The sequence below is a fragment of the Musa acuminata genome, chromosome BXJ3-8, assembly GCF_036884655.1.
Source record: "Musa acuminata AAA Group cultivar baxijiao chromosome BXJ3-8, Cavendish_Baxijiao_AAA, whole genome shotgun sequence".
Taxonomy (NCBI): Eukaryota; Viridiplantae; Streptophyta; class Magnoliopsida; order Zingiberales; family Musaceae; genus Musa; species Musa acuminata.
In genome coordinates this window covers 869402-882739 of record NC_088356.1, presented here as the reverse complement: position 1 = coordinate 882739, position 13338 = coordinate 869402, and the positions used below count along the sequence as shown (strand labels likewise).

General features: G+C 36.6%; 2 protein-coding genes across 11 annotated transcripts; both read right to left on the bottom strand.

The window, feature by feature from the left end:
• Nucleotides 1–3797: 3797 nt before the first annotated feature.
• LOC135582258 (protein XRI1-like) lies at nucleotides 3798–6552 on the bottom strand. Of its 10 annotated transcripts, none has more exons than XM_065163480.1 (9): nucleotides 6232–6552; nucleotides 5584–5642; nucleotides 5385–5510; nucleotides 5180–5310; nucleotides 5014–5092; nucleotides 4838–4940; nucleotides 4702–4742; nucleotides 4447–4536; nucleotides 3798–4329 (listed from the first exon to the last, which is right to left on the bottom strand). In XM_065163480.1, exons 1-9 carry the CDS (start codon nucleotides 6270–6272, stop codon nucleotides 4049–4051), a joined length of 951 nt encoding a protein of 316 aa, XP_065019552.1. In that variant the 5' UTR covers nucleotides 6273–6552; the 3' UTR covers nucleotides 3798–4048. The 10 variants fall into 10 exon arrangements, with proteins under 10 accessions (XP_065019552.1, XP_065019554.1, XP_065019546.1 ...); XM_065163482.1 differs by having other exon boundaries at nucleotides 5385–5507; nucleotides 6232–6550; XM_065163474.1 differs by lacking the exon at nucleotides 6232–6552 and adding an exon at nucleotides 6030–6210.
• A 1249-nt stretch (nucleotides 6553–7801) lies between these two features.
• Nucleotides 7802–11900, bottom strand: LOC135646105 (small ubiquitin-related modifier 1-like). The gene is made up of 3 exons (XM_065165258.1): nucleotides 11742–11900; nucleotides 8100–8249; nucleotides 7802–8024 (listed from the first exon to the last, which is right to left on the bottom strand). Exons 1-3 carry the CDS (start codon nucleotides 11817–11819, stop codon nucleotides 7926–7928), a joined length of 327 nt encoding a protein of 108 aa, XP_065021330.1. The 5' UTR covers nucleotides 11820–11900; the 3' UTR covers nucleotides 7802–7925.
• Nucleotides 11901–13338: the final 1438 nt, after the last annotated feature.

Here is a 13338-nt window from a genome sequence, read left to right as displayed (position 1 = left end):
TCTTGCCCTACCAGCAAAAACAAACTGCAATCTGCATTAAGCAGTGGTCTGTAAGGGGACCTTAAGTGCTAAAATTTCATGCTATGCTGCTCAAAAGCTATTTAATCTTTAAGCCACGAAGCATAACAAAGAATTTGTGGTGTTACAAATCATGTCCTACTTATTCAGCATCAGAATCTAATATCGTGAATTGCAGTAAACAGTCCAACATTATCATTCAGCACAAAGCAGGTTTCACTTACAAAAATCCATTGTGGAAGATATTCTGTTCCACATAACCTGAACCAATCTTGTATCAGTTAACTCTGCTGTGCAGAATCATGTCCTTGTGATCTTCCTAACCCAAGCCTATCACTAAACAATAAAACTCAGATAATGAATTCCAATGCTCGAACTGTTTGATTTGAACTACTCTCAGCATAAACATTGGCACAGAATTCACCATCAAATGTTCATGAGAGCATCTATCTTCTGTAGCAAATGCCCAAGAAAAAGGATCCATGAACACATACCATTGGAATTCAATAATCGGTTGTACCTGATAGTTCATTTAACTTTTCATCAAGAATGGTCTGCATCTTGCTGCTTGATCCTGGATCTCCTTGTAGTACTTCCTGTTACATAACCTCTTCTATGACTAGGTTGGATCTTCCACAATGAACACTTCTTTCAAAGGCTTCTTTAATCTTTCATTTGTGCTTCTTCTGACTCTTGCAAAGAGGAACATCATTCAACATCTTTATCCGGGAAAAAAGTTGCTTTCAGTGGAAACATGAGATACAGAGTGAACATCATTCAAAAGTGGATATGACAGCATTTAGCACTATGAAAGTGGAGACAGACTTCAGCCATTGACATTTGGAAAGAGCTTACTACATTAGACTTGACCTCAAGCTAGATAGCGCCCAACTCCAAAATACAGTTCCAGAGAGTCAGAAAACATTTATTTATTTTAATCTGCCAAACTCAGATACTTGCATCGAAAGGCAATTATAAATCAGTCTGCCAACCCAAAGATTTTGCAACTTCGAAAAAATAAGTCCGCCAAACTTTAAAAAATGAACCTATCCTAATGATAAGAACCCAGAGATTTTGAAATCAACCCAACCTAAATTGACATAATCATTTCCAATATTACCAAAGACCAGACCCATGCTTAAATAATAAAATCAATGTAACTAAACCAACATGGGATTGACTTCTGAAAATTCCTTGCACTACAACATAGGATCCATTGGAACTTGAATTTCAACTAATAAACACCTGCAGAACTTATTCTTTTGAACTTGCATTGATGAACAAAAGATGATTTCACTTTTGACATAACAAATAACGTCAAAAAGAATGACAAGTTTTTGGCACATTGACTAGGTGATCTTCATCCATCAGACTCAGCACACTATTCCATCCATTATCTCACACAGATTTACCATCCCATGCAGGGTTTTTAATTCCATTGTATAGCATTCAGCACACTATTGACTTATCTCACACAGATTTACCATTCAGCACACTATTGCCTTATGAAAATTCCATGCAGTACAACATAGGATCCATTGGAACTTGAATTTCAACTAATAAACACCTCCAGATTCATTTGTTCGGACTTGTATTCATGAAGTGATTTCACTTTTGACAAAACAAATGACCTCAAAAAGAATGACAAGTTCTTGGCACACTGGCTAGGCGGTCTTCATCCATCAGATTCTCAGCACACTATTTCCTCCATTATCTCACATAGATTTTCCATCCCATGCAGGGTTTTCAATTCCATTGTATACCATTCATATCAGGTAGTATGTACCAATCCAATAATGGACCAGTATGCAGACCACCCTATTCTAACAGTGAACCCCAGGTTGCATGACCTTAAAACCTATAAACTGTATCTTGGTTCACCTTAAACTGGTCTATGGTATAAATTTAGAATTGAGGTTCATAAAAACCTCTATAATTGTATCTTGGTTCACCTGAAACTGGTCTATAGTATAAATTAATAATCAAGGTTCATAAAGACCTCTAAAATTTGTGTTTTCAGTTCAAGGTCCCAAAAGAAGAGAGAAGAGGAGACAAGAAGAATTAGAATAATTTGCATTTCCAATTTGATGAGAATTCTGATCCAGTAGCTGTAAAAGTTTTTTACTTCTCTTGCTACAAAACTGTTTTCCCCGCGATCCTTTTTTTCCATTTTGTTTTATCCCTGATTAACACCAACCAATCCTAATTGCTATATATTTGTATTGACGTACAAACCGGTCCAAGCGACAACTGGCAAAGAGTTTAGTATGATATTAAAATCCTTTGTCCCATTCAACTTAGACATACAAACTATCCGGCACATAATGACATCGAATGTTACGAATGTTATAATCCCACAGGTCATGTAGTTCTGAGATAACTAATGGATACAGTGGTTCATTGGCTTCAACGGGAGGACCACTCATTATTATGATCAAAATAATTGAACATGGAGTACATTGTATATGAATGATTAAAAAGAAAAGAGAAAAAATGAAAAAAACTAAACAGAGAGATACTATATCATTGTCCAACAAAACTTCAGCCTTCAATCATCAAACTGAAATCCAATATGACACGTTGTATACCAGTTTATATATACATTTACTTAAGTCCTAATTCAACTTATGGAAAAAAAATCCTGTATTGCAAATTTGTAATTCAACAAAAACTTATGTAAAGATACCTCTAAAATGTCTAAACTTGAATCATAATGACTTCAAATTTTAAACCGAATTATACATAAAGCAAGGCTCCCAAGCATCAGTATAAGTCCAGATACTAGATACTAAAAAGCAACTTCTAAAAGTAACAATAGAAACACTACAAAAGTCACAAACAAATGCGAACACCCCTGAAACCTGCATTCAGCATGTCACAAACTTAAAATGGAATAATGTAGACCTAAACTGAATATGTCTACATCATACCGATAGATGATACTTTAAAACAAAGATAAAGATATATTAATGGACGTACTAGAAAAATTCAAACCCCATATTACTCTTTCAGTAATTCACCTACAAGAATCAGTAACACAGAAAATCACTCCCCAAGTCACTGCCAGGGCATTGATCATTGTAGAAATATTAATGAATGGAAATTTCAAAGATCAAACATATTTTCAGTTTTACATTTTATGTCACTCTAAATATACTGAACATAAATACATAATCATAGAAGGGTTTGATGATAATTGAAAACATTCCTGAGAAAAGATGTTTAGCTACCACGGATAAGGTAGTAATACCAGGCTTGTCTCTATAGCATAGCATTAACATGTATAACAGACCATATTCCATGCACCACGTTATCATCTCATAATTCACAAGCTTTGCTATCAATTTTCAGCAAAATCAATTATACATTTTCCTACTGTTTATCATGTCAAAAATCCACCAAAACTGACATAACAAGTTTCTTTTTCTATTGGTTTAAGGGCAATTTCTGAAGCTGACAATGATAAGAAAAACATAGTTTTATTGCTTGTGAAAACTGAACGATACCGGATGAAGATGACCAGTGAATTTTTATCACAGAAGAATCTGCTTCCTTGATATTTGTATCTTCATTTGTCTTAGTTTGAATTCAGAAAACTTATCTGAAAATTGCTATAAGCAGATTTCCTGCAATAGGGAGAATGCAACCAAGCAAACCACATTTAACTCATGCACCAAAGAACATCCTACAATGTCGATAATATTCTTGATGCAATGCTTCTCAGATCGGTTAGAGAAAGTTCAACTCAAACAGCTCAAGTAGAAGGTGATAGATACATGTAACACATTAAAAGTTTCCTATCATTAGATGCACAACAACTGTCATTACATAACACCTGAAAGTGTGAAAAATAAGCCCCAAAAAACAAGTTCAACAAATAACTCCAACTGACAAATTCAACACCACAAGAAGATTCCAAAAAGCCTAGCATCTCTACAGTACTTGGCAAGTACTTACCATGCAAACCATCAAATGATGATACACATGAGCAAGGCCAAACAAAATATTCAAAAGACTATCAAATATCTACTCAACCTTTCGTTCTCATAATTGTAATGCTACCTTGTCCACCTTCAGTGCGTATTTTTGTTTTGACAACCACAGGCTTCCCAGAGAAAGCCGAGGTTGGATAAGAAATGGATGGATCCTCATCCTTCTTAAGCTTTGATTTTGATGGCAGTGGAGCAAGAATCCGTTGATTTATGTCCTTCAAAGTCACATCCCCGTGAACTCCACAAGGCTTAATAAGAGCAAAAGGATAAGCAATTGAGGTAGTCAACTTTTTTGGCCCTTTGATATATGACATTTTACCTGATATGAGAAAAGGTCAATAAACATACTGGTTAAGAGTAAATTTTGAAAACAATATATGACTATACAAGCCAAAGTGTGCATAAGCAACAAAAATAGAAGAACAAACTCAAGTACCAAGCACACCATTAAAGAATTTCAGATGTGCTGGAGCAGGAGTCTCTGGCACCATGTCAGTTTCCATGGCAGGTGAATCATTGTAGAACTCTGGATAGAAACATGAAAAGTAACAAGCTAATGATGAGATAGACTTCTCAGAGTCAATCATGTCTTAGTATTGGAAAAAGAATTATGTTCACAATTAAATTACTTTAAATCAGTAAATATCAACACAATGTTTGCAACACATGCAGAAGTTTATGTTCTACCAACCAGAAATATCAACTTGCTGATTGAAGGCTACAATATTGTTCCTGCAGGAAGCCAGATAATGACATTAAGAAATGCATGTTAAAATAAAAATGATGGTGGCTGAGCATGATAAATTGAGAGCATTAAAGTGGCAGACTTTTCATCAGGGCTGCAATGTGTCTCGCTTTCATTCAGGTAATCTACTAGCCACCCATCTGATGACTGATCCAACCCGTCAGAGTTGATGGCAGACCTATCATCTTAATAAAGGCACAGACTTAGAAAAACTATTTAAAGGACTTGAATGTTTCATATTAGTAGAAGACTACAAACCTGAGAAGCCCAAAGTCCACTGTGTGGTGCACTCTAAACTCTCTGAAATCCCATCTTCCATCATGGAGCTCTCCATCAACTGAATAAATATATGATTGAGTTATCATAAACTTAAAACGAATTAACAAAATTCCTTCAAATAAGAGAAGTAAATAACAAAGTCAACCTTAGATTTGAAAACTGTAGAGGTCATTTGGTCGTTTGCAGCCTCATTGGTATCAGTAGTGAACTGGAGCGTGCGTCTCCTCTTAAGTTGATTAGAATCCTTGCATTCTTCCAAACCTTTGGTAGTTTCATCTGAATACAACTTCCCCCTAATTATGAAATTTTCAGTAATTTACAAAGTCAAGCATCACAGAGGATAATTGTACCTCCAACATCAGAAACTTGGTGTCCCAGATCTGCACAATCTTTAATGGGAGTATGCTCATCCAGCATGTATAACAGATCATCTTCATTTTGGCATACTTCATCCCAGAACAAGTGAGAGAATTCTGCTGAATAGAAAACCATGAGAGGCAAAGCCATGACAGGTCCTCTAGAGAATACAGTTATGAGACAGCAAGAAACCATTTCGCGTGTTTCTCTGAAGACTGTATTCATCTCCTTGCCACTCCCACATCCCACAGCTACAAAGACGATCAAAAACAACGTGGTAAATTCTAATGCATCTACAAGAGGTAAAATACTCAAATTGTACCTTAAGATCAATGTAAATGGAAGGAAGATCAGCAGGAACTAACTGCTTGGTTGATGACAACTATAAAGGATGAATCAACAAGGGAAAGGGCTTGGATTTGAAGGACGTGAGAATCGAAATAGCAACATTTCTCATGTACCGACTGATTCGTAAAATACGGATCGACGAAAAAAGGAATTTAAAAAAGGGGGAAAAAAAAGGAACAAACGAATCAAACATATTCCGTACATCGAAAACTCGCGAACTTGTGAAACGATCGCAGCAAAAAAAAACATCGCGAGAACCACCGATCTCAATCTTCATCCGATCCATTTACCAGGGGGGGCGAATCAACGGTAGAAGAAGTCCAAGATCGGAAAACCAAACAGGAAAACCCCAACCCGGAAAGGAACCGCCAATGCTACAAATCATGCATCGCCTTTCGAACCATCTCTGTCTTGAAGTTCCATCAAACAGTACCATCGACAAATAAAGCAAGAAAGCATAGAAGAAAAGAAAACCCCATAACAGAAACCCACTTGTTGGTCTTGCCATTGCCATTGCCATCCTCGAACTCCATCGTCCTCCGATTCGAAGCCTTCAAACCCCAGAACGACTCGAGCCCATTACCGATCACAATCGAAGGATCAAACACGATAAGAATATCAACAAAAATTGGCCGGGATTGCAGGTAGCATCACTCTCCGTCTCAGCTCTCTCTCTCTCACTCAGTCTCTCTGTTTGACAGCGACCAGTGGATGGATCGGTTGATGGAAGAGAGTAAATGTTAAAAAAGGAAAACAAAATTGGAAAATAATCCAAAATGGTAAACGGTAAATGAATATTATTCTCGAAGGCGGTGAGAAATGGGCGAGAAAGAGAAGCGACTTAATTTACATGATTTGTGTTTGATTTAATGGGTAATGGCCTTTTTGGATCAAACTTAAAGCGCACATTTCGCGACAATTCACATCATTGCCATTTGTCTCAGATGAGCGCTGCTTGAGCCACGATGGCATTCTGGTATATTTTGTAAAATCTTAGGCTGGTTTTTGGTCCGGCAGGATCCGGGATTCCCGACCTAACCCAATATTTCCGTTACCTGACCCCATCCATGACTCGGAGCGGACTCGTTCGGTTAACGGGTTCAGGGCATGGTCCGGATCCGATAGTTCCGGCATCGAGTCCTTACCCTTGGGAGACTTGCTAATCGGATCCGGGGCTTTGCGTAACAGACCCGAATTAGCGCGTGAGCTCCGAGTGGCAGAAGCTGCCGTTGATAGAAGAATGGTGGGGGAGACGAGGAGGCGTGGGGGGGGGGGAAGTGGGCCCCGCGAAGCACGCTTCCATGTCTCGAAAGTCCTGATACGCCTCGTCCGACACCCAAGTAGTACCCGGAACGGTGCCGCGGCGACCACGCGTGGGGTCCACATGATGGCTGTCCAGTCGTCACACAGCTGGGAACGTGAGTACGGAATGGTCAGGTGGAGAAGGTCCTGCTTCTCTTTTGTTGTGTTGTGTTGTGTTGTGTTTTGGGACGTGCATCGCTTTTTACCGCGACGGGGCGTGGCGTGGTCAAAAGACGCGTCACGTGGATCCATACCTCCCCATTATCTCGCCAGCAGCGAGGACGCAGGGCCCCACTTCCCCAGTATCCCCCCCACTGCTCTGTTCCCTTCCCAAGCTTCCAATTGTTGCAAACTATCCCCAGTGGCATTAATCAAATTGTCGTCGTATGCTCTGCAGGAAGCTTTTATGGGAAAACCTTTGTCTCGCTATGGCCGTCCCTCCGTCGTGACAGACAGGAGGAAGCGCGACATGTATCATATCGGTATCGATCAACAATGTCTTTCGGATCATCCAAGAAGCTTCTTACTGAAAACAATAATCCATATCAGCTTTCGTTCAAACATAGTTTTTAGTCGCTCATGACGGAAAGCGAATGCCTAACAACAGCCCCGATGGGTGTATTCAATAATCATTAGTTATTAAAAAAAACAATCAATGAGTTATTTAAGATCAATTATTAGCACCAAATCACACTTAAAGTGAACAAGGTATTGATAAGTCAAAAAGAACAACTACTAAAGGAGAATGGAAATAACAACATCCCAAACGTAGACTTCTTGTCTCTGTTATGTTATTAATTCATCCACAAATAGTAGTAGTTCACACTGTAAAACTGATCATTACGTCCAGTAGCTGCTAGTCTGTCTTTACAGAGTTCTTAATCTTAGCCTAAATAGAACATAGTGATCTCTGTGCACAGCAGACCACCACCACCAGTTTGGTGCAACATGGCATCGATCTCATCACCATCTTCCATTTCAAGCTGCAAGAACCAAGTAAAATAATTATGGAAGAAATCACCTGAGAATAAAAGATGTATAACGAAGTGATCAGTTACTTCATCAGGAGTCTGTTCCCCCCTTAGCCTACGGCCATCAAACAAGAAAGCAATGGAATTGAAGTCCACCGATTGGCGATCACAGTAGGCATTCATGAGCTTCCGCAGCTGAGTGCTGCGCTTAATCCTGAAGAAAACCTCATTTCCATCCTAAGGAACACAAGACCCGCAAGCAATTAGCAGATGTTTGATGTGACACTCCATAGCAAAAATTCATGCTACAAGATTAGAAAAATCAGTCCATGTGGTGTCGGTTAATATTCATCCAAATAATCAAGGTGGTAGAACAAGGAAATGGAGAGACTTCAGGTGGTAATATGAATAACTTTTAGCAGAAGTTCATAGCGGTCAAACATAAACTGAATAACCTTTTTTTAGAAAAACGAAAGCATATCTATATATCAAAATCAAGATATGTTACAAAATGCTCCTGTAATATATAATTTTAAGGGAGAACAAAATAAATACCATACATCACAGGCACAAAGTAAAAAATAAGATGTCCCTACCATTTAGTTGTTTCTAGAGTCATTAAAGAATAATATACATGTACTTGAAAATAATTTTTTTTTTGTTTGCACTGATAAGGTATGCAACTATTAGGCAAACTATAGATATTAAACTTGACCGAACTGACTGGTCAGACCGGAAAAACCAGGAACCAAACCCCTGATTGGTTTGGTCCACTAGTTAGATCATTTAGATTGTAAAAAGACTGAGATACCCTAAATTTTCAAATAATCTTAAAATTTACCCGAATTGCCAACACGTAGTTCATATGGTAACTGGTTGTTTTGTGTTCAAAAGGTCTATGCCCATCCATTTAATTTTGTATAAGGTTATTTTTCTTACTACATTTGTGCATTAATTCCTATCTCAATTCTAGTATTCTCTGTTTTTTTTTTTCCTTCATTTGTATATTGATCTCTATATCAAATCTACTACTTAAAAAAAAAAATTTATTTATACATTAATCTTTGTTTCAAGTATAGCTATAATGACAGAAAAAATCTTATACATTAATATCTATTTCAAGCACAGTTACAAAAATAAATATTCACTCTAAACTGATTTGGTTTACTAAGTAAACCATTTAAGCCTTAGAAAGATTTAAACACTCTCGATATATATTTATTATCAAATATATTTGAATTCTAAAGGGTATTTGTTTAAGTCTTCTTTTCTTTATATGGATGGAAGAGAGGATAACTATAGTATCTTTATCTCTCTCACCCTCTTAACGTGTTTGCTCTTTATAAAATTATTTTTATAATCTTATTCTTACATTTCATATTAGTTAATAAATATATTTTTATATTATTCAGAAAATAAGAAACTTGTGGTCCAAACAATTGTCCCAACTGTCCAATCAAGAATCCAATGTGCTAAGACTTGACTTGGGTCAATCTCCAATCCGATTCTGATAACTATTTGTGAAACCCAAATAGTTCTATCAGTTTTACTACCTAAAAGTGTAAGTTAATAACTAATTTTACTTATAGAACTTTAAATCTATAACACAAATCACAATATCAGGCATAAGCATAGTTAGTCACAAATAGTCACATTTGGAAAATTGATTCCGCTCATATATCCAATTCATGATGCTTTTGGTGTCTATATTAAGAAGATATCCAGTTACTGCCAAACTTGTTAACCCAATTTCTTAAAACTTAAATAAGACAAAGGAAAAAATGGATGTGAAAGAACTAGATTACAATATGATTCATGTATTTGAACATTCAGTTAATTATGATAATGTGAATTCACACAAACAAATCTATCTTTAATTTTCTGCATCTTCAATAAATATGGCTCTACAATCTCCTTCAGTGTGTTTTCTGTAATTTTGACATCAGTTGGTTGTAGTTTCTGCAATTTTTGAAGTACAACACTCTTTTATGAGTTTAACGCAAAAAAATTATATATCTTATTCTAATGTTTGACTTCTCTAGCACCCCAAAATATCAAACAAAAAGTGGAAGGCTCCAATAAATACTGACCACTATGTTTATTGGAGCAACGAGTTGCCTCAAACACTTAGCATGTAACAGTTGATGACAACCAAATTGTCTCGAAGAATAACATGATACAAAATAAATGAACTGATTAACATAGTCCTCAATGTGCTCAGTCTCACACTGATACCAAGACCTCTGACATAATGCTTTCAAAGCAATCATAGATGTTAACAAACTGCCTGCACTTTTTCTTGCGAAACTGAGAAAGTTTTTTGATACTTTCATGGATGGAACATATGAGAATCAGGCCACTACTCTTGCAAACTCTTTTTATTTTGTCCTCAAAGATGTTGACACATACATGTGCCATAAATCCTAAAAAAATTGCAGTAGATTAAAATTAAAAATGGTTTTTTTATATATGTTCAGATAATTCCACCATTTTTTTGTTTGACATATATTATTAAGCAGCATCATAAAGTTAAATCTCTTGCGCAAAGAAGGTAGTAAACATAAGATCTAAGCAAGGTTCCTAGATACAAACCACTACTCAATGAACTTCCCTTCTTCACCTACCTAATTCTGCCAGCTGCACATACACTCTAGCCTCTTCAGGCTTTATATATGAAGTTTCACTTAAAAATAAGGCCAAGTTTCAATTGGATCAACAATATATTCTAACTAATTGAAAGTTCTATTGCATAATTGACAAGTGGGTCAACAAGACTGGATAACTTGTCCAACAACAAGAAGCCAAGAATCCAGGTCATCAGGCCAGCCTACATGGATCTTTACGCACATAGATTCGACAATTATGGTGGAACAACAAAGTATTTAATAATCAGATTATACATGCATTAGAACACCTACCAAATATGTCCTCGTTCAATTATATCAACATATTATATTTCTTAAATATCAAGTCCGTCCAGTTAAATTCTGTTATTACTCTGAACTTAATGTTGTTTAACCCCAACCGAAGATAAGATAGAAACCGCACACGCACTCTATCCTACATGAAACCCAGCATAAAACTCAATCAGTGGATCTGCAGACCCACTACTTTCGTTGACATATCAATGTCCTCGGTGAACCAAGATCAGCTTTGTGAAACTTAATACACTCTTCCCCAATCCATTGGACGAGACAAATCTATATAGCAACTGAGGAATTCATGAAAAACACAGTTCTAAATATAGGGTTAAGAGTATTTGAAAGGAGTCAGCTTTTTCTTTCGGGAAACGAAAAGCAACAGTCACGAACGAAATGGAAGTAAAAGAATTTAAGCTTGAGATATAGAACATGTCTAATTGATATGATCCAGCATACTCCATAGTCTCAAGTTCAAGACTTAATTTGACAGTAGACCTTCTCATGGGCAGTAGCCAAGTGCATTGGGCCGCTCAAATTTAGAATAAGAGCATAAGCATCGTTCCAAAGACCCAAGCAACTCACAAAACGTCAAATCTTTTGGCGAAGATTTCCATCGCCAACAACCACGCTTCAATACGCCAACGAAACACCAAATCTTTTAATGGAAAAAGGCGAGATGATCTACATCAGAATCCTCAGGCTAGCAACCAAAAAGCAGAAGATCACATAGCACAAAGAAATCCATTGCATCGGAGATAAGTAAAACAGAGAAAAAGGGGCGAAGAAGAGGAAACGGAAGGTATCGGACCTGCCCCTTGACCTTGAGATTGATGTGCGCCGACTGATCCGCCGGCTTCTTGTCCTCCTCTTGCCCCGCACCCGACATCCCTCTATCGATCTCTGGCTTCCCAACCTTGGTTACCGGGAGGAGAAGACGAGGGAGGGGAGGTCGAGCGACGGCGAGATGCGTAGCCCGCGGATTTAAAGGCGGTATTCAGAGTCCGAATCCATAAAGTTTTCACGTCCGCCGTAGTGGGGAATCCTGCGGACCAACGGAAGGTGACCGATGGAGTCGCCTTTTCCGCGCCTCCGATGTGCGAATTGGACGGTCACGATCTCTCGGTCGAAAATGATAGGCCGTTGGATCGGAGGCACGGGGAAGTGTAAAATGCTATTTTCGCTTCTCTTTTTGCAGTCGTACGAAAAGATGGTGTGTTTTCTTTTTGCCAGTTTGAGATTCCCTATTGATCTTATCTATATTGAAAAGAAGGAATTTTTCTTTCCAAAAAAAATTAATATCTTAACTTTCGAAAAGTCTCACTATAACACTCACTATCTTTTCAAAACGATAAGAATATTTTTTTAGTAGTTTTTTTTTTAAATCTTAAAAGCCATTTTCTTTTCACTCCCATTAAATGCTGCTATTTTTTTCTTTTCATCTTTTTAATGAACCAACTAAGACAATTTAATTTGTTCAATCAATCTAAAATTTAAATCGATTCAAAATAAATAATATTAAATAATTTAAATATATATATAACATTCATATTTATTAAAAATAATATTGTATATATTTAATTTATTAAATATAATAAAAAAAATAAAAAAAAATAATTAAAACAATTTATCTTATTATAAAGTTAAGAGTAATGTAATAATAATACTATTTATATAATTTAACAAACAAAATATAAAAATATTTAAGATACTTAAAAATAAATTTAAAAGGTCTCTAACCTTTTTTATTTTTAATTTTTTTAAAAAAATATTTACTAATTTTGACTCTTAAAAATAATTTGTTGTATACAAGAACTAGTCTAAATGCTTTAAAATAATTTATTGTATACAACAACTAGTCCAAATGCTTTAAAAAATCTTAACTTTGATAAATTTTTATAGAGTGACCCAACTTTTAAAAATGTTCATAAAACATTTTTTTCTTAATCATTTTACTCTTATCTTAGCTAGAGCTATTGTCACATCTGTTGGACTCATTATCGCCTCCGCCCTATATCGTCACATTTGTTGGATTCGTCATTCCTCTTTATCTCGAATAATCACGTGCTCTTGGCGGCCTCCAAATGCGGGCCTACCCACCCTCCTTTATCGCTTATGGCCCCCTCCTCCTTTGTCCGTCGGCCTTCCTCCTTTTTTTCCTATTGTCCCCTCCTTCTTTGACAACGACTCCCTCATTTCTTCTTTCTTGTAAGCAAGATCATATTAGCGTGGTCAGTGTAGAGTTAGCTAACAGTAGAGGTAGCTAGGACTAGCGTGGTCGATATGTGGAGGTGACCAACGATAAAAGTGAATAGGGCAAAATCATCATTTATGAAAAAAGAGCTCTTTGTGAAAATTTTTGAAAGTTGATGCTTTCTGTAATAATTTATAGGGTTTTCTTTTTAGAA